The sequence below is a fragment of the Eurypyga helias genome, unplaced genomic scaffold (assembly GCF_000690775.1).
Source record: "Eurypyga helias isolate BGI_N326 unplaced genomic scaffold, ASM69077v1 scaffold7809, whole genome shotgun sequence".
Taxonomy (NCBI): Eukaryota; Metazoa; Chordata; class Aves; order Eurypygiformes; family Eurypygidae; genus Eurypyga; species Eurypyga helias.
In genome coordinates, this window is record NW_010273863.1 from 1 (window position 1) to 19,484 (window position 19,484).

The 19,484-nt window shown below is 44.7% G+C and overlaps 1 protein-coding gene across 1 annotated transcript; it reads right to left on the bottom strand.

Moving 5' to 3' along the window:
• Positions 1 to 273: 273 nt before the first annotated feature.
• ADAMTS3 (ADAM metallopeptidase with thrombospondin type 1 motif, 3) lies at positions 274 to 17,957 on the bottom strand (the record flags this gene model as incomplete). The annotated part of the gene is made up of 15 exons (XM_010159627.1): positions 274 to 481; positions 754 to 886; positions 1,642 to 1,807; positions 2,399 to 2,562; positions 5,645 to 5,728; positions 8,012 to 8,135; positions 8,643 to 8,776; positions 9,915 to 10,090; positions 10,639 to 10,784; positions 11,866 to 11,979; positions 12,640 to 12,772; positions 14,162 to 14,305; positions 15,258 to 15,363; positions 16,540 to 16,696; positions 17,874 to 17,957. Coding segments are annotated over 15 exons (2,073 nt in total), but the record flags the coding sequence as incomplete, so codon positions are not given.
• Between the last annotated feature and the right edge of the window lie 1,527 nt (positions 17,958 to 19,484).

Here is a 19,484-nt window from a genome sequence, read left to right on the forward strand (position 1 = left end):
GTACCCCCAAGTCCTTCCCCTCAGAACAAGACTTGGAGAAACTTGGAGAAATCAAGCAAAATTTCAGCATTTGTCTGCAGGATCTGATATTGTGTGGTTTCTGGAGAAGTCTGGAGAGCTGCAGAAGCTGAAAGGCATTACCTGCTGCAGATTTTCAGGTTTTGGAAACTGTCCATTGCAGCGGGGAGCTTTCAGCCCACGCACAGATCTGACTTCGGAGGCATGAGATGTTAGCAGAGGCGGGTTACTCGCTCACGACCGCTGCTTGCCTACCTCCGCCCAGGGTCCGGCTTTCCACTGCGCAGGGCACGGTACTCGGTTGCACGGCCTGCGGCTCTCGGGGCGATCCCCACTACAGTACTTGAAATGGACAGAGCGGTTTGCACCGTCGTGGAGGGGCTGAATGCAACGCACTGTACGGAGCTGATAGCCTGAATTCCCACAGGTTTTTGTGCAGTATTCCCACTCATCTGCTGCCCAGCTGGGAAGTAAAAAGGAATAAGATACCATTACAACTTTTACCTATTACCCATACTGCGGCCAGTAATAGTATACAGATTTTTTGTGATGAAACCACTCAGTAAGAGCAGTAACCAGTCTTATATAGGTATAAAAGTCTTATATGGGTATAAAAATCCATGAATAACACAGGAATTGCAGCCTAGAAAGCTGTCAGCATCCTACTGGATTTGGCTTGGGTTACCTTCCACAGCAAGGAGCAATCGTACATACCTTTCTGTGAGACATACTTACAGAGGCTGTGTGCACTCCTGAAGATTGCACATTCTACGAATGGGTTTTGGCTTTTTGCTGGCTTCACAGAAGCTGCGGTGAACCATTTTGTTATCACTTTTCCTGCGGCACCCGTATTTGGTGTACTGGAACCCTGGAAAATATTTCAGAAAAATCAGGAAAAACAGGTCCTTGTTAGAATTTTTGGTTTAAATAGAAGCATGATGGCCTATTGAATGGTTTTACATGACAGGTATTTATGAAGTTCTTAAACATGCTGGCAATTTGTTCAGTTGTCAGGCACAAGACTGCTGCACAGTGTTCTGTGGATGCTGTTTGTAACATGACACTGTCCTAAATTTCTGAGGCCAGAAGAGACAGTTGTGACCCCCTAATCTAACCTCTGCATTACACAACACAGATCATGGCATAGAGAGGGGAGAAATTACCTCTGTAACATTAAGCAGCAGGTCACTGGCTAACCTGGAAACAAACCCAAGTGTCATTATTGTGGTTTTGCTACCAGAACACATCACCTGCTCAACTGCTGTATGTGAGAGTCGTAGTTATTTTGGCATTTGCACCCCCTGTTCTTTGCATCAGAGTAAAGTACGTACCATGATTAAAATGAATGCTAAGTAGCATAAACATCTGAGTCTTTACTTCCAAGGTGGTTTAAGGTACTGAATTTAAACACCTAAAAAAGGGACTTTTCATTTCTAGGCTGGAAGTGGGAGACTTCTGAATAACCAAGCACTTCAGATATTTTAAGCTTAGGCACCCAAAATAACAAGCTGCTTTTAAAAAAGGAAGGCCAAGATTGCTACGGCTTTCACTCCCTCCACCTTTTACTTTTCCACTTTTGGTAATTTGCCATTCATTACGAGAAGTGCTACATCATCTATTTACCTCCACCACAGGGTTTGGAGCACTGTGACCAACTCTTCAACGCCCACTCAAAGGTGTCTATTTCTTCCTGTAGGACGTTGTTGCTGTTGATAGTTGGTACTGAATCCTCGTGAATGATGTATTTGTAAGTCAGGCTAGATCTCGTGTCATTTTCCCGAGGAATGATCTATGGAATCAAATGTAAACAGTGGTATAAACCCAGAGCTATTATTAATTCCTTTGCAAAGTAAAGAAACCAAGGCCTGGCTCTTAGGAGAAACAACTCTTAGGAGTTGCTAGATAACTCACTGGGAAAAAAAAAAATGTTTTTTGCCTTCACAGTTAAAACTAACAATAGTAAGAGCAACAGGGAGCTGTTTAAAATGAGATATATTTCTAGGCTAGCATTCTAAGGTGGCCGTGTAGGCCACCACCATCTAGGATGAAAGGACGGTGTGGCCACATCATTTACTTGGCTGAAGAGCGGGGCTGGTCTCAGACATGGTTGGACACGCAACGCCCTTTTTTGGTCCACAGAAGTCTCCCACCGATGTCCCACAATGCCATATTGGGCTCCTGACTGACATACTACCGCTGCACGAACAGGCAGCAGTTTACCAGAGAGGGTAGAGAGAAAAGGGCTCCCGGCTATCAGCCATCTCATCCGCACGAGGGGCATTACACACGGTGCTGCATCTCAGCACACGCCCCACGCTGGCCGTGCACCCTTCATAAAAGACAAACCCACCACGTTCCCGCCGCTTGACACGTAACCTACCAGCACCACCACTGCGTCGTGCAAGGGCCCGTCGGTGTGGAGAGTTTCGATGTCGTCTTCGATGTTGTACTCCCACTCCACGCCCAGGTCGATGAAAGATCGGGATCTGGCCTCCTCCCCTTTCCCGTTCAGGATGTAGTGTCCTGTAGCCTGGTTCTTAATCGCTAGAAGGATTGAAAACAGTGCCAGTCGTGTCCCCCATCGTATCACCAGCAATCACGGAGGCTTACGGAGCTATTACGGAGGGTCTTTTGCAAAAACACCCAGCACCCTGGCCAGTGCTGGAGTCGCGTGGGCTCAGAGAAAGGCCCTCCACGTCCATCTCATGCAGCCTCCAAATTCCAGTCTGGTGACAGACACATCTGCATACTTGCTTCTATTTTGTACTTCCTTATCCATGTGAATTAGATAGGGATATGGAATTAGAGATGGACTGAAGCACCTCTTACTATGTAACATGCACATTTCCCATACTAGCTTGGTTCCCAAGAAGCACGGAATTCAGGTCAAATCTTCAGAATCGCCCGTCTTCCTTATTTGCGTCAGACCAAAGTCAGTAATACTGGGAATGCCTGTTAGTGTAACAGACACCTCAGCAGGCTTTAACTGCATTTCTTATTTTCCTCACGTTATGAAAATGACAACTTTTTCATCACATTTTAGTTTTTCTTCTGTGTGCATATGTACGTACAGGATGCTACAATCAGTAAGCCAAGAGCTGAGGCATTTGGAACCCCTGGGAAACTACTTGGTTTTGGGTTCCTGCACCACAACTTCAAAGTCATGTACTGTGGGGATTATTATTATTATTATGCTCTGATTAGAAGCTAATAGATTAGAAATCTGAAAGATGGACTCTCATTCCACAACTTGAAAGACACGTACTGTGGGGATTATTATTATTATGCTCTGATTAGAAGCTAATAGATTAGAAATCTGAAAGATGGACTCTCATTTTTTCTTTTGTACACCTTCTTCCAATGAACCATAACACATGATAAAAACCCATACAAATTCCTATGATTATAGTAATTAGTGAGTAGCTTCATGAAGCTACTTGCTGCCAGAGCAAAGTTATGCTTCTCTGAAAGTTACTATCAGGCTATGCTTCGTCCAAAATGAAGCTCTTGGACCTCAAAACCTAGTTTCCCCCTTTGACATTATCACAGTTGAAACAATTTCTTTTTTTTTTTTCTTTTCTATTCCTCCTTTTTTCTAGTAATTAATCCAACTCTGCATAAAGGCGCTGCCCTAACACATGAGGAGCTGATTAAAAGGCCGTTAAAATCCATGGATGATCTCACCCCTTCCCTGTGAGCTAAAAATCCCTTAAGCATTAGTGGTAAGCAGTGAGATACAAATTGATTGACAACAGTATGAACTGCTCCACCTGACAAAATCTGAAATGGAATGCACTGCAAATATATCACAGGTTCCCCAATCTTCTTTCCATTAAAATATGCAAATATATCACGAGTTCCCCAATCTTCTTTCCATTAAAACAGCTGTTGCTCACAATCTGCAGCACATAAGAATAATTAAAGATAGGGTGTTTGATTCACATCACAGAATACATAGCTTTTACCCTGGCAGCACCTGTTGAAATACGATGACAATCCTGTGTTAGTACACATGCAAACTGGCCCCAGTTTCATGTTCTGAAGAATTCAAATGAGTGTTTGCTGGGCTTATGCTGTAGGAGTCAGTCCTTAACATGCAACTTTGAATGCACGTATTTACCCGAAACACTTTAATTTGGTTATCTCATTTCTCAGGTTCCTCTGCATGACTGCCCCATGCTTCTCATCATGCCTCAAAGCCACACCTGAGGAGAGAAACACTTACCAAGAAAGTGAGGAGAAGCCTCGTCTTCTTGGATAAACACATGTCGAGCACCAGGAGGGATATCAAACATCTTAAGGTACCCTTTGGCATGTGTAGTAGTCAGTGGAGAAAGCAGAGATGGAAAGAAAAAGTGATAGCCATGGTTAGGAGCGCACTACACGATCCAGCTTCTACTTGCAGAAGACAGCATCCATCACCAACCGAGCAGCAGTGCCAGAAAGAAACTGAGCAAATAGTTTTGTAACGTTTTTGGCAGGACCTCCTTGGGCTTTTTCTCTTTCAGGGAGAGAAGAGAAAACAGTTACAAATCTATTTGTCACTTGACTAGCTACACTGCTATAGGCCATATCAATTAACTGTCCAGGCAAAAATATGTTTCCTATGTTCCTCAGCATGTGAGGGGGAAAACCACAAGTCTTCCTGATTATTTTCTCCAAATCACTCATCAGCCAGACTATTAGATTTGAATTTACTTACTGTCATGTTAGCTGTTAATGTCTTCAGCATGTCTGCTTACTTATGAGACATCAAAGACTGGAGAAAGGTGGGTGTAGTACAGCGTGTGTTGTGGCTACACATCAGAAAAGGCTTGTCTGTGTGGAAGTTACCCAAACTATTTACAACTGTGAATGTAAAATGCCTCAATTAAAATGCTACTGCTGAAGTGACGGGGCTGAATTCAACTCTCTACAGCTAAACGTAAGAATCTGTTCTCAAAATTACTCTTATTTTAAATTTCAGTTGTTTATCAGCCCACACCACAGGTAATTAGTGTAGCATTAAGTAAGTATGGTCATTAGGAAGACTAAAATCCCACCTAGGCATCTGTCAGCAGGTACTGCTATACTGAGTTTTAAACAGCAACATCATAAGCACTCCGAGTGTATGGTGTTTTCAAATTTCTATTATTTTCTCTTTAACAACTGCACGTTCAATTACAATAAACCTCTGTACATCCCTTTTTAAAGAGCTGAGTAAGTTTTTCTGGTTTGTACTCTGCTACGCCACTTCCCAAGTTATCCATCCCTGGTCTGGAAGCAGTGTGGTTGTGACACGAGTTTTATTATTTGTGCACTGCAAACGCAAGACGTAGCATTTAAGTAGTTCTGTCTCATCCTGTGGATTCTGGGACTGCACCTGACATCATACTGCGGCTCCTTAGAAAATCTAAGTGAAGAAAAAAGAAGAGCTACAGATCTATGAAATCATGGTCTTGGCTGACGAGCGATTGTGCAAACAGCACTGGCCAATCTTTTCACTGACCACCTTTTGAGCATATGAAACATAAAGCTTTTGCCTGATCTGGCGTTTTCTATCGATGTCTGGATGGAGATGAGCCCTGCAGCAAGGACTCTCAAGTTGCCATGGATGCCACTCTTTCTGCAAGCACCTGAAACTTACCCAGCATATTTTTAGATTCCTTTGTTTCAGAAAGGGAAACATTGCGAGCTCCTTTGGGCAATGTAAACGCTCCTCTTGTCTTCCCTTAAATAGAACGTCTGTAATTAGTGCTGTGGGAGCCAAGTCTTAATATTTCATTGACTACGTTTGTCAGCCAGATGGTCTTTACAAGTATGAATTACGGTGTGTGTTCACATGCATGTAAAGCAGAATGAGACACATCTAGCAAATTTTAATAGTCAATGAAAGTCAGACCAGTGAAAATTCAGGTAGGTGATTTTAAGTTGGATACTTGCAGATTTCATTTTCCAGAAACTTGAATTCTTTTTGGCACCTCTTGCTTAAATGTTTTCCTGTTGGAAGAGGTCAATTAGTCCTTTTAATGACTAAATTGCCAAAGTTACTGTAAAACAATAAACATTTCATAAACACTTCTACCGCTTCGATAAACATTTGCAAAGAAAGCTGATTAACAGCGGTCTTCCCTGAGCTGTCCCCTAGCGCTGTCTGTCACTTTGAGTTGTCGTGCATTCCAGATGCTGAAAACACCGGGCAAACACTCACTCACATGCCGTCAGCCCTCCGACAACGCAGTGATTCCCAGTGGCCCACAGGCAGAAATGCTGAGCCAGAACGTGGTGGGGTCAGCAGCGTGTTTTGGCCTCTTGTCTGCCCTGTTAGTCTCTCGGGGACTAAGCCAAACCACAGGCTTAGGGCAGCGCGTGGACTGCCAGCCAGGAGCTGCAAACCAGCCGTACAGACTCACTACAGAAAGCTCTACTGGGCTGGATCCAAAGTTGTGACACAAATATCCCTTCTGCCCCAAAAATTCCAATCATTTTCTTAGCGAAAAAATCAGAAATGCTTTTAGAAGGCTGAGCGCTTATTTCTGCTGATTACTTTTTGTTTGTTTGTTTAAGAAAAGTGCAGTAGCTGCCAGCTCCAGAAATAAACAGTCTTATATTTGAGGCTCAAATTATAGTCTGAAGTCCATTATCCCCAAAGATTGAACGATTCTGGCATTATTCCATGTCCATCAGCTTCCAGGGAATCACCCCTTTCAGAAAGGGACTCTACTGTAATTTGATAATTACAATCAGTAAACTTTTCCAATTGGGCTGTAAGAATTAGTAAGTACTTTCAGCAGAACATTTTATGCATTTTATTTACAGTTGCACATTAACTTATTTTTGTCCAAGTTTAGTTTGCCTACTCCCTGTCCAAATTTAAATATTAATGCTGCAGTAAAGCTTGCTTCATGGCAGCAATCACCAGCCTCTAAGCTATTAATGCAGATATTCGCGTTATCTGCCCCTTAGTCTTTCCCTGCTCTGCCTTAGAACACTTGGTTCCATCTGCCAGGTATTCCTGAAATAACTGCTCCCAGTCACGCAGGAGAAACGCTTCCCCGAGTACCTTCCCCAGACTGAAAAAAAAACAACAAAGCACTACAGGGAAGCCTTAAAATACAAAATAGTCAGAGCAGCAGGTACAAGATAATACTGCCCTGGATTAACACATAACTGACAAACCAGAAATTTCTGAGTAAGTCCAAGGAGATCTTGAATTATTATTGGTATCAAATGTGTTGCAAAATACCCCAGAGTGCAGTCTGAAAATTTTAAGCATGTCATTCCCAGTTCTGAGCTAGCAGAACGCTATCCTATGTTTCACTGGATCTCAGTCCCAAAACTTAAAGGGTATGAGAAATGAGGATTTCTGCCAAAACATTTTGATATTTGGTTCAGAATTCAGCTACGCTTATTTTTGCTTATTTGACCAAAGGGCTGTGATTTGTAAGACAGCATCATAAGAAAAGAATTTGACATGAGGATCCACAGGCTCGTTTCATATGCACAGAAATGCAGACTTCCATTTAAAGCTCTTGAGTTCAGCTTTGAGAGGAAAAGCTTGTGAAAAGCTTAGTCTTCAACGGGAGGCCGTTAGTCCACCTACAGACAGCGGCGTGCTACGCTTAGCGTCAGGCGAAGTATCTCCACGTCACTGAGAGAAGAACAGTTCGTTTTTGATTAGCGAAACTCAGTGTATCCCCACTTATTGCAAACATTGGCTGGGCTTCACTGTTCACAAACAAGGATTAAGCACGGTCTGTGCAGTGAGTGTTTCTCGATAAACCTGACTGGTCAAGCTTCCTTCTAACAGGCCCTTCAAGGGACAGAAAGAGCTGTTTTAAAGGTGTCATTTCTTTATCATGGACTAAACCAGTTTTGCACATCAGCTTACACCTTGTGTTCTGCCTTCAAGTAGGCTGCATTTCTGACAGGTCTATAAAAGCATTAAGTATGACAGAAACACCAGAGGCTACGACGGAAACTATATCCAGATGGATGAAAAAGCTATTCCTACCAAGCTTTTTGGGAGTGCGGGTAAAGGTTCCCTTCACAGTCCGGCAATGAGAGTTATCCCCGCCACAGACGCCACACTTATCTTCAACCTTATTGGAGCCGATTTCCTTGTCACAACCCACTTTCTGCAGAAAGAAGAGCCAAAAAAAAAAAAACCCAGAAAGAGAGAAGGCTTTGTTACTGGTGGGAAGCCATGGCAAAATTCAGGCGTAGAGGAAATTACCGCCCAACACTGATCCCTTTTATTTAAACACCAATTGCTGGCAAACCTGGTGCTAGACAATGGTTCTTATGGGAAAAGCAGGAATTGATTCTTGCTTTATGTTCACTGTATTTCAAGACTAAGAAAGATGGGAAAGACAGAAAAATAGATTCAAATCTTTTCAGACACGGAAATAGGTGCAAAAAAGGCAAATGAAACAGTTGAAGAGAAGTGGAGTGTTTCCATGGAACAGGTCTGTGCCGTCGCTCCAATTTAATTTAAATATCAAGGAATTAGGAGGAATATGATGCTGCAAATATTTAATTTAGAAACATCTGCAAAGTGTATCTCTGCACTGTTGACTGAGCTGTTCTGGTTGATTCCAAGCACAGCTCAGGCTCAGTGATGACCTTGGGAAGGTGTCACTCACCACGCACTCTCCACGAACACAGATGCTGTAAGGATCTTTATAGGAGCAGCGAGTCCCATCGTGTGCCAGCTGTTTCATATAAGCAACGTCTCCAGTTTCTTTGGATTGGCAGTACAGGTGACATCTCTTGTTAGCTGTATAGCAAGGGAAGAGAAGTAACGGCATAAATTAACAGCAATCCAGATGTGCTTCAGACAAATATCCCACTAAAGGAGTGAAGGCAGTATGACAGAAAGGACCTTTCACAGACAGCTGTGGGGGAAAAAAGCAACTAATTTGTTTTTCTGTGAATTATGGGCCTGTCACTTTGAGATATTCTCAGAGAAATCAGTTCCCTGCTAAGGAGGCTCCTAGGACTGGATACTCTACTATTCTGACAATCCTGATGGGAACCACGCTGGGTTTACAGAATCAATGGGTGCAGAAGAACGACAGCAGCAAACTGAGTCTGGGAGAAGATGGTGCTGAAGCCAGGTGAAAAGCAGCGAGGATTTGGATCTCTTAACTTTGTCCTGTTTTGAAAATACCAGCTGAACCCATATTTCCTGGTTAATGCCTGAGTCTAGCTTCTCAGCCATCTGTGTAAAGGGTACCTCGGGAGATACCCGAGGAAGAAATGCCAGCAACCCCGCCACACCTTTCAGCGAACTCGGAATCTGTCTTTGTGCTTGAAGCTGTCCTTGCCTCTCAAGGCAATTAATGGGTTAGATTAATGTGGTGGTGAAGACTGACAGAATCAGGCCAAGGCAGATGGATCTATAAAAGAGTGGGGAAACACAAAGACGGACTTCTGAAGCAGTGCCATGAGAAAAACATTTTGATTGTTGATACTTTCAGCAGCTGTGATCAGATGCTGGCCCTTTGACAAAGAGCTGTACGGACGAGGGGGCAGGAAGAGCTTTTCATGACCCAACCAGCAGCTTTCCACACTTTGCCCGGACAGCAGAGAGCCAGAACTCTACAGTGCAGTGCACTAAATCCTACGAGCACCCACCAACTACTCCAGCTGGAGCCGAGAGCCTCAAGCCTCTTGTTACATCATGTTCTCACTAAGGAAGATGAAAGTCAGGGGAAGCGAGCTGGCCTAGGGCTGGGGAAATGACAACTGCTCTTTCCTTCTGGGGCCATCCTTTCTTTCTGCTTTTCAGTCTCACCACACTCGCTCACCCCCCGATTACTTCTGGTCTCTGCATGGCTGATGAGCAAGATCCCCCACAAGCTCTGGGAGATTCCAGGCTTGACTTGCAGTCTAGGCAAAATAACGGAGCTTACAGTCAGGGTGTTCATATGGCAGCCAGTGGTGCTTGCTGTTCTGGTACTCAAAGTGGGAATTGCGTTGCTGACACTGCTGCGCTCTGAAGTCCTCAAAGTGCTTCGGACACTCCTCGGTATTGCAAAGTTGGAACTCAAAATTGACACCAGCACAGTCTTCACCTCCATTAAGGGGCCTGCAAAGAGAAAACGTTCATGAGATTCTGGACATGAGCTCTGGGGATTTTTCTTCTGTCTCAGGTAAAATTCCACACTCTACTTTAAGTGACGATTTTGCAAAAAAAGGCGTGTGAAGTGACGGAAATGGAAGCAGAGCAGTTACACTGCAGAGATACACACCATCAGTACAACCCCAGCGCTTGCCCACGTGTCCCCAAGGCATACGGCGAAATGCGGAAGTAATACACGTGCGCACACACGCTGCCAAGAGTTGATTTACAATTAGATTGTCTAAGTTTATCCTGCAGCTTGCTGAGCTCACACACTGTACTCTTCACTCCCTTACACATCAGCTAAATCCTTGGGATGGTTTTCCACAGGCTTTCCTTTGGAAATTCTTGGGTTCTCCAGAAATGATCCTGGCTTCCTGCAAAAAGCCATACTTCAAGGGGCTTGGACAGAATACGAATTTGGGCAGACTCCATCCAAAATGTAATTGCCATTTAAACTGACGCCTATAATGATTCCCAGTTGACTGGAACTACCACCAAGCCAGAAGACCTACATCGGATTGTTGCACTGGCGTGTCCGAAAGCGAACCCCAGTTCCACAGGTCCGTGAGCAGGAGCCAAATTTTGTCCAGGGTCCCCAGTTGCCATCCTGCTTCAGCTGGTTAGCGTTCTTCCACATGCAGTGACCTTTATAGCACCACTGAGAGAAATTGGGCAAGGAAAACAGATGAGAACAGAAACAAAAACCAAACCCAAATGTATAAATGCGGTAAAGTTAAAAGCACACATGGGCTGAGAAGGGGCATCTCAGAGAACAGACTGCAAGCAGAGGCTTTCCTGGGTAAAAGGGGGTGGGGGTCTATGTACCCTGGGCCCAGGAGCACCCGATCCCCTTCCCCGAAGGCAGTCTGCTCCATGAATGAGCACACAGCGCTGCCAAACCCAAGCCTGGACACTGCCATGGGCAGACACGTGAAGCTCCACACATTCCACCCTCCACATAATTGAAGTAAGTCTTTGTTTTATTTGAGTCTTAGCTGCTGTCACCTTTCTCAACTAATTCTAATGTTCTGAATATTAGCAGGATAAAGTTTTTGCTGAGGATTAGTTGGGGTTTTTTTATTTTTTTCCACGTACTGGCCAAATATCACACTTATGCAAATAGGCTGGAACAGAGGGTTAGTCACTGGGCAGGGTGTTGTTAAGCTGCTGGCTAAAGTATACTCAGATGGTGTAAGTGGCTCTCCTGTATCTTAAAATACATGGAATTTGCTAAACAAACATTTATTTGAGAATAATTTTATAATTAAAAATGAATTAGCAGCAGGACGCCCACTAATGGGGATATTAGAAGGGAAAAACTAAGAGCTAATCCTAAGCCTACACAAACATTTAGCCACAGGATGTCTGGACCACAAGCTCTAAGAAGTGGTCCTACAGCAACGGCATTATCTGCTACCGCGGACTCCTAAAGACACTGTGCAGACGAGACAAGAACCCAAAAAATGTAACGAAACAAGAGGCTAAGAATGGGTTACTCCTCAGCTGGGGTTTCTATGTCCAAAATTTACTTTGCACTATGGTCAACCTTGTACAGTTCACAGCACATCACAGTGGGAAAGCACAGCTCCCTTTTTTCCCTTCCTCTGGCTCTAGCCAGGGGATGCTGGGTGATTCCCTGTTTTCCTCTTTGCCCTTCAATCAAAATGAATCCAACTGTTGTTTGTTTGGTTGGTTGGTTCTTTTTCCCCACACAAACCTAGGAAAAACACAATACTCACTTTTCCAGGGGCACATTCTGTCCCATCGAGTGGTGGTCCTTTCTTAGTCTTACAGAAATATGGGTTATCTGGATGGCTACACCACAATTGCTTGCAGGGGTCAAAGGTTCGGAACTGAAATGCAGAACATTTGTAAGATGAAACTCTGCAGTAGATTATTAATACTTTTTGGATAAAGATCCAACCCACCCAGTCAATTCACCTCACACCCACGGCTACCACTAAGTACAGGATCTTCAGCAAGAAAAGGGCAAAAGTATCTTCAGAAAGAAAACGGCAGTGCTTATTCCCTGCATCCCCTAGTCCTGAGCTGGTGAGAAGAGGAAAGGAAGAGACACCCACAAGTGGGAGGAAAATGAGGGTTTTCTTCCTTTTTCCTTGGGGTGACTACCACAAGCCTGTGTCATGTGGACTGTGCTGCCATCCACCTGACCATTAAACCAAATCAGAGAATCACAGAATGGTTTGGGTTGGAAGGGACCTTAAGGACCTAGTTCCAACCCCCTGCCATGGGCAGGGACACCTTCCACTAGACCAGGTTGCTCCAAGCCTCATCCAGCCTGGCCTTGGACACTTCCAGGGATGGCACATCCACAGCTCCACACCAATGACCCAGATGACTGGGTTTCACCCATAAATATCTCTCTCCTCCTTATAGATCTGTGTAGCTGCTCTTCAATTATGACAAAATGCATATACTGCAGCTCTTTAATAAGGCCAGACACCAATTTGCTGAATGAACGTTTGTCTCTGCAACGACTGCCTTGGACATACCGCGGTGCACATTTTATAGCCGACACCGAAGTCAAAGCGGCACTGTTCGTCCATGGAATAATTGATGCCTGGCAGTTCAGGAAGCTTGGGCCAATCATGTTCGAAAGGGTCATCAAGAAGACAGTCGTAAGAGCTGTGGAAAGATACACAGAAAAAGAGTCATGAGAAGATGGAGTGATTTCTTTTTTTATTGATCAGCAAGATCAAAGCACTTGCTTTTAGTAAGACAACACAACTTCCAACCTGTTTTCTGCTCTCTTTACACAGTTATTGCTTCCCAAAGCACAGACAGTCCGTTCTGCAGGAATACTGCCTAATGCAACAGGACTGAGCATTGGATGGGAACATCCTACAGCAAAATCCCTGCGTTTACTGGAGGCTGTGGAGAGGCGTCTCTGGCCCTCCTGTCACCAGAGGTAGAAAACAAACACTCCTCCGCTCTCGGTGCCACCGGGCAACCTCTCAGTGCGCTTGGACCTGGAGTAGGACTCCTAACACAAAGCCCACTGTAGTCAGAGGGAGTCTTCCCACTGACTTTACGGAGTCTGAGAACAGGCCTTCTTGCCTGACAGCTACTGTATTCACAGGAGTGAAGCCCTGCCTATGCGAAGGGCAGGAATAAGCCTAACTCTGAGCCTTAACACAGCGATACTGGTGGGCTGCTCCTCTTGCACTGGGACATTTCACTTTAAGCTCCACGGTCTCAATCAGTTATTATTTCATGCTTTGTGTTACCATTAGGGTTCCTTCTGTGGAAGATGTGGGTCAAGTCATTAAGTTTTCACTCTGTTTCCTGGCAAAACCAGCCATTTGCCATGGAGAAAGAAGCCTGAGTAACAACAGCTGGATGAAGAGGCACATACACGGAGGGAGACTAGAGCCAGCAGGCTACAGATCTTTCTCCTCTCTTCCCTAATCCAGACACATGCACTTATGCCACCTTCTCTCTTCCACAGCTTTTGTTAGTTCCTTTTCGGAGCTTAGGGTTTCATCCTGCCAGATTCACAACATAACTCCTGGAGGAGTCAAAAGCCTAGGGAAAACACCAGCTACCTGACACAAAGTCTGCCATGGGCTTTGAGTACAGCCCTACGTGAGGAAGTTCCTGGTTTATTGCTTTTCTAGTATAGATTTGAAGGGAATAAAAAGAGTATGGCAAAAAAGGTGGTCAGGAAACAGCTCCATCGGAGGAGGCCAGACATTGAGATCGCGGTGTCTCGCTGCCGTTGCACGGAAGCGTGGAGCAGCCAACGGGAATGCCTCGGAAGGCTGAATCCCTGTTGGAAGCAGAGGATCCCATTCCTCAGTACCTCTGAGGCCCCAGCACCACCATGTTCATAAAAAGGGCTTCCACAGTCAAAGGTCCCGTTTACGACACTTGAGCCTGCTCCTTCATGCTGGGATTGCCTCTCCTCTCCGCTGCCTAGCAGAGGGCAGCACGCTGGCCCTGCACCCCAGGAACTCCCAAGACTTCGGTTTCTTTTAGTAAAACAACCACTCCCGAGTGCTGACAGGTCCTTACTGGATGTATCTCTTGAGCTCTTGGCCGCTGCATCGGGACCAGTGGTAACGGTGAAAGGCAGCCTGCACCAAGGGAGCCATAACGCTCCCCATTGCCGTCTCATCCCCACATCTGTTCCCTTGCCCATCGTGCTCCATTCCCAGCCTGTAACAGAGAATCGCCATCAGAGCCCAGGCACCTTCCGCTCTTGCAACCGTAAAGAAAACCGTTTCTTATCCACATGTAATCATGTGAAACGAACTTGCTCTCTGCATTCTGCAGGTATCACCTGCACTTCGGTGTTCTTTGATGCCAAAACATAAGGACTCTCTGAATACCCTTTCAGCCATATTTCATTTTATTTGTTCATACCAGGAATGAACTAATGAGATGATGACGACTTTTTATGCTTCAGCTAAAGGAAACCAACAATTCTGCTCATTAGGGAGCAGTTCATTGAGACACTGAACTGTTCATGTTTTCCTTCACCAACAACACCTACTGAAACACAGAGCTAACAGTCGCCACGCTGCATCTCCAAGGAGCTAACGTGGTTAGCACGTCACATCTCCGCGTGTGCACCTGCCACAGCTTAATATGCAAGTGACCCGGTCATCCCCCACTGGGCTCCATTCCTCCCTGTGAGCTGAACAAGTAGCCAGCACCACTAAAGGAAGACAAAAATCGGATCCTCAGTGCTTGACATTAATTCATCCAGACAGCTAACAGAGATCTTCGCTTAATCAGTTACCCCCAACCTAACATTTCACCATTTGAAGAGGTGCCAAATCTAACAAACCAGCACTTTTGGTCAAAGATAAGAAAGAAGGGAAGGATGCTTGACAAGTTACTGTCTCCAGCACCTGGGCCTTCCAGGTTTCTTACTGACCTCTTCCTCACCCTAGAGAAAACAAGTTCCCCCTCCCTCTTCCCCTCCTTTCTTCTTCCATTTATCTCTTCGTTGCTTAAACCACTGACGCATTCCAAGGGGATGATAGTAAAATTAGGGTAGCTTTCATGTAGCCATTAAAATCAAACCACTGGTGCACCAAAATCAAACCACAGCAGGTGCAGCACCATAATCTGTTGGTGAGCTAATTGTAGAAGTTAGACTTACACGTGACCAGTTTCATGAGCAACAACAAAAGCTGATGAAAACCCGTCCTCATGGTTGAGAGTACAGCTCCGGACTGGGTGACACATGCCAGTAACGGGAGCGTAGCCTGTTGAAAGAAATTGTGTCCGATTCTTTTACCCGTTACATTTATTTTAAACAAGACCTTCCCCCCGCCCCCCATTAAACTTACTACCTGAGAAGAACCTAGGATTGTTTTCTTTTGATTGTCAGTTTTTTCTCTGTCTTTGCAATTGTTGTCAAACAGAGTAAATGGCTGTGCCATACTGGGATTGATTCCACAGACGCCTGTGTCACTTCGGGCACTTATACCTTAATCACCAAAAATGCCCAAGATTCCTGTTCAATCAAAAGGCAGTGCTACAGGCTGGGATTTTTTGCATGTGTCTATATTGGTACCTTCACCTACTGCCCCGTGCAAGTTGCATGCCTTGTCCTCAGTAAAAGCTAAATCTTGCTGACGACAGGGAAGTTTGCCAACATCTCAGCCTAACCAGTTTCACTCCGGGAATGCCAGCCCAGACCTGCAGAAGAACTCAGTCCCTGATTTCCCCTGAGAGCTGAAGGGAGCATGGAGGAACTCACAAATCTCTGAGACATCTACAGCTGGACAGCCAAAACACTCTCTCACCCAGGCTCTTATTTATCTGTACTAACACAAACATGCTTTGTGAATTTAGTTCCCGTTATCATTAGTTGTTTGAGTCTTAAAGATTAATGCAGGTATCAAAGTGGCTGGTATGCCATCTATGAAAAGAAATCTACAGTGGACGATGCAATAAAACGAAAGTGAAGTTGAATGCAAAGTGCACTGACTGCTCCTAGTGATCCTGGCACAGGCACTGGTGTGTGAAGCAAGTAAATGGCTACCTACTTACACCTCCCAAGTAAAAAAACTTGATCTGCTACAGTTAGGTATAAACGGCAAGGACTACCATGGCAAGGTCTACTTCCTTTTTAAGAAGTGTGTAAAATGAGTGGGAGAAAATCCTTTCTCCCCGCCACAGAGGAGTGAGTCCACGCCCAGGCTGCCCACGTGGGTCTGTCCTAAAGCCAGAACTGATGAGGGCATCCCCCTTCCCCGGCAGGAGCAGGTTCACTACACCATTAACGTGGAACACTTCCTTAAGTATTTGCTGAGGAAAGGCCTACGTTGCTTATTGTCTCAGGATCACTTTCCAAACACACTTTCCAAATTTTCCTCTTTTCTGGCAGACAAGAAACACCAAGTCCAGCTAGTTTTGCTCCAGGTCAGCTGCATTACCTTGCATACCAGCAGGCCCAAAATCTTGCCTGGTTAAGAAGATGGCATGATCGTGGTGCTCAGAGTGATTCGGGTCCGACTTCTGCTGCTGATACGCCCAGCGGCAAACGTTCTCCAAGCTTCTCGAGGGGTTCCCCCTTTCAATCAAGCTAATGGACTGAAAGAGCAACACGTTAGACCCGGGAGCTCCTAAAGGTAGGAAATTTGGACACTTTTTGTTTTCTGTGGAGCACCAACCAGTTCCCCATTTCTCTCTCGCTAAACCCCTCTCACTGTAAGCCACGACAGGCTTATGAGAAAAGAAAACGTGTATGTTAACAGTGACCACGCATGCCTAAGAGCACATCTTTAGGGCTTGTTTCGAAGACAGTTTAATGAGTGTTCACATCATCTATGCCAATAACTGTGGCCTATAACATCTAACAAATAACGTCTAGCCCCTAATGTGCAGGAGGAAAACACAACTTGATGTTAGGATTGAATAAGGACATTTTTACTTCTTTTGTTGGAACTTGCTTACATTCTGGACTGCCAGAGGACAGCGTGACTCTGTTGAGATGAATGAACGTGTAGCGACACACACACACTGTGTGGAGGAAGTGAATAATATACACATGTAGGACAATGTCTGAACTGGTGCAGAACGCTGTAGTGCCAGTAAACGTGTACTGATGAACCCAGATGAAACATCTGGTTCTGTGAGACTTTTGCTACAGCGAGTGCCTACAAGCTCAATAAATTTAACTACAAGACAAACATCAAACTGGTCTTTTGACTTGCCCAAATTCGATGTCCGAGTTACATGGAACAGATATGGCCTTTATCAAACCCTAAGCAGCATTACTGCTTTCCTCTCACCCTGAACAAGCATTTGTTTCAAAGCTCTCTGTATGCATTCAACCACCAAAATCAACGTACTGGTACAAGTACTGTCCGGGGTACAAAGTGAAGGAGTGTGCTGTGACCCAGTAACGGGTGCAGACAGAATGAGAGAGTTACACCAACAGATTGCTTGGAGGGGGTGCGCCAGCAAGCTGTGATAGTCAACCAAGCTGATTGCTCCTGCTAAACCGAGTTAATTCACAGAGGATTCAAAAGGGCAGGAATTCAGGCTGCAAGCTTGAGCCAGTCCTGCACCTGTGTCACAAAGGGACACTCGCTGTCGGCCTCAGGAGTGAGGGCACGAGCATGTTTAGCACGTGCCAAGCAGGGAGAGCAGTTCTCTGGAACCAGCTGTTGGGTAGACTTCTGATTCAACAGCCCTTTATGTGACTCATGTGGGCCATAATTATAAAGAAGGTGAAGGAGGAGAAGTGGTTCAGAGGCCAGCTTACCTTCGCATACCCCAACATGATCATTCGGACCAGCACAACATTTATGTGAACACCCAGGGATTCATCGTGGTAAATTTCATTCACCTGAGGAAAAAAAGGGAAACATTAAAAAGGGGAATTCCAAGGCTACACAACTGTTACTTGAAGTGCTCATCCCACTGCAGTCTTCTCAGAAGAGGACTCAAGTCTCAAATCATTTCGCTGTGGTGATCAACGTAGACTACGCTTTGTGTCATCACATACCCCCTCACACAGAACTTTCTGAAGCGCGTGTCAAGAATCCTCTCAAGTTTAACGGCCTCTGGATCAGGGCCAATAGAAAAGGTCGTTGGGGAAAAAAACAGACTTCAAGTTCAAACCCTGCAAATACTTATCTGAATGCTTGATTTCACTCATTCGAGAAACGTAATGAGGGAAATGAGGTTATTCCTGAAAGCACGGTTACAGCAGCATGTTCAAGTTCACTGAAGGATTTAAAAGCAGATAGAGTTTACTTCAACAACAGATAAACCCATCACCACCCATCCCACGTGGCCACCTCTGCTATGCCATCTGCCCACTCTCTCTGCGGATGAATTCCAGATTCTGTTCCTGTGTGTTTCATCAACCACTTGTCTCACTTCCATCAGTTTAAACATATGGGATGAGTATTTCAGTGGGCAGAGTGAGCGAGCATATTTTTGTTCATTTTGTAAAGGCTTCTGCTGCCAGTAGCTCTCACTCAAGGAAATATTAACTTCAGCCTAGGTTTGTCCTTGGAAAATACCTGAGGATTTGACTTAAAGCCGTTTTTGCGTTCTGAAGCTCGAGGTTGGGAAGGCAGAATATTTAGACAATGACACCAACAATGAGGCTCCATTTCTGCACACATACATGTAGACACGTGTTTAGCTTTGAAGTTGTGAATCGTACTCTTGATTTTAAATCAGTCTTAAAATCCATGGGGAAAGTGGTTCCAAATCCCAGAAATGCTTTGGAAATTTTCATCTGGAAGTTTTGAAGTCAACAGCATTGCCAGACAGATAAACGCTGTCGTATACCTTACAGGGTACGCTATCTCTAAATACACTTGATTTCTGCAAATCGACGTTTTCCATTAAAAAAATTTGCCAGCTGCATGGAAGCAAATAACATCTGCGGGATCTGGAAAGACTTTCTGCACCAAAAACAACTGCTGGCTTGAGAAAACACCCGTCTGAAAGACGACCACATGAAACCTCAAAACTCTAGTCCTCAAGAACTGCAGAAAATGCACAGGAAAGCACAAACTTCAAAGCCCGTAGGGAATCCTCATAAAACTGTCCATGGCTTTGTAGAAAATTAGGTCTGCAGAGGTCTCCAGTGAGATCTCCACACATCACTTAAAGGCAGAATTTTGATTCAAGTGTTTTTTAGCCTGATTTCCAAAGGAAATAAAGATCACACGGTCACTCCCTCTGTTAGTTCTAATGCCCCAACAAATTTTGGCCCCATTTACTACTTTCCAGCATCGCTTGCAAAAGAATAAGGACATCAAAGGAATTAAGTATCCAGAAGTTTTGTGAAAATAAGCTGGTGAGTAGAAGTAACAGTCTTATTACTGTTCATAAGGACAGAAAGACTGGGCCTACA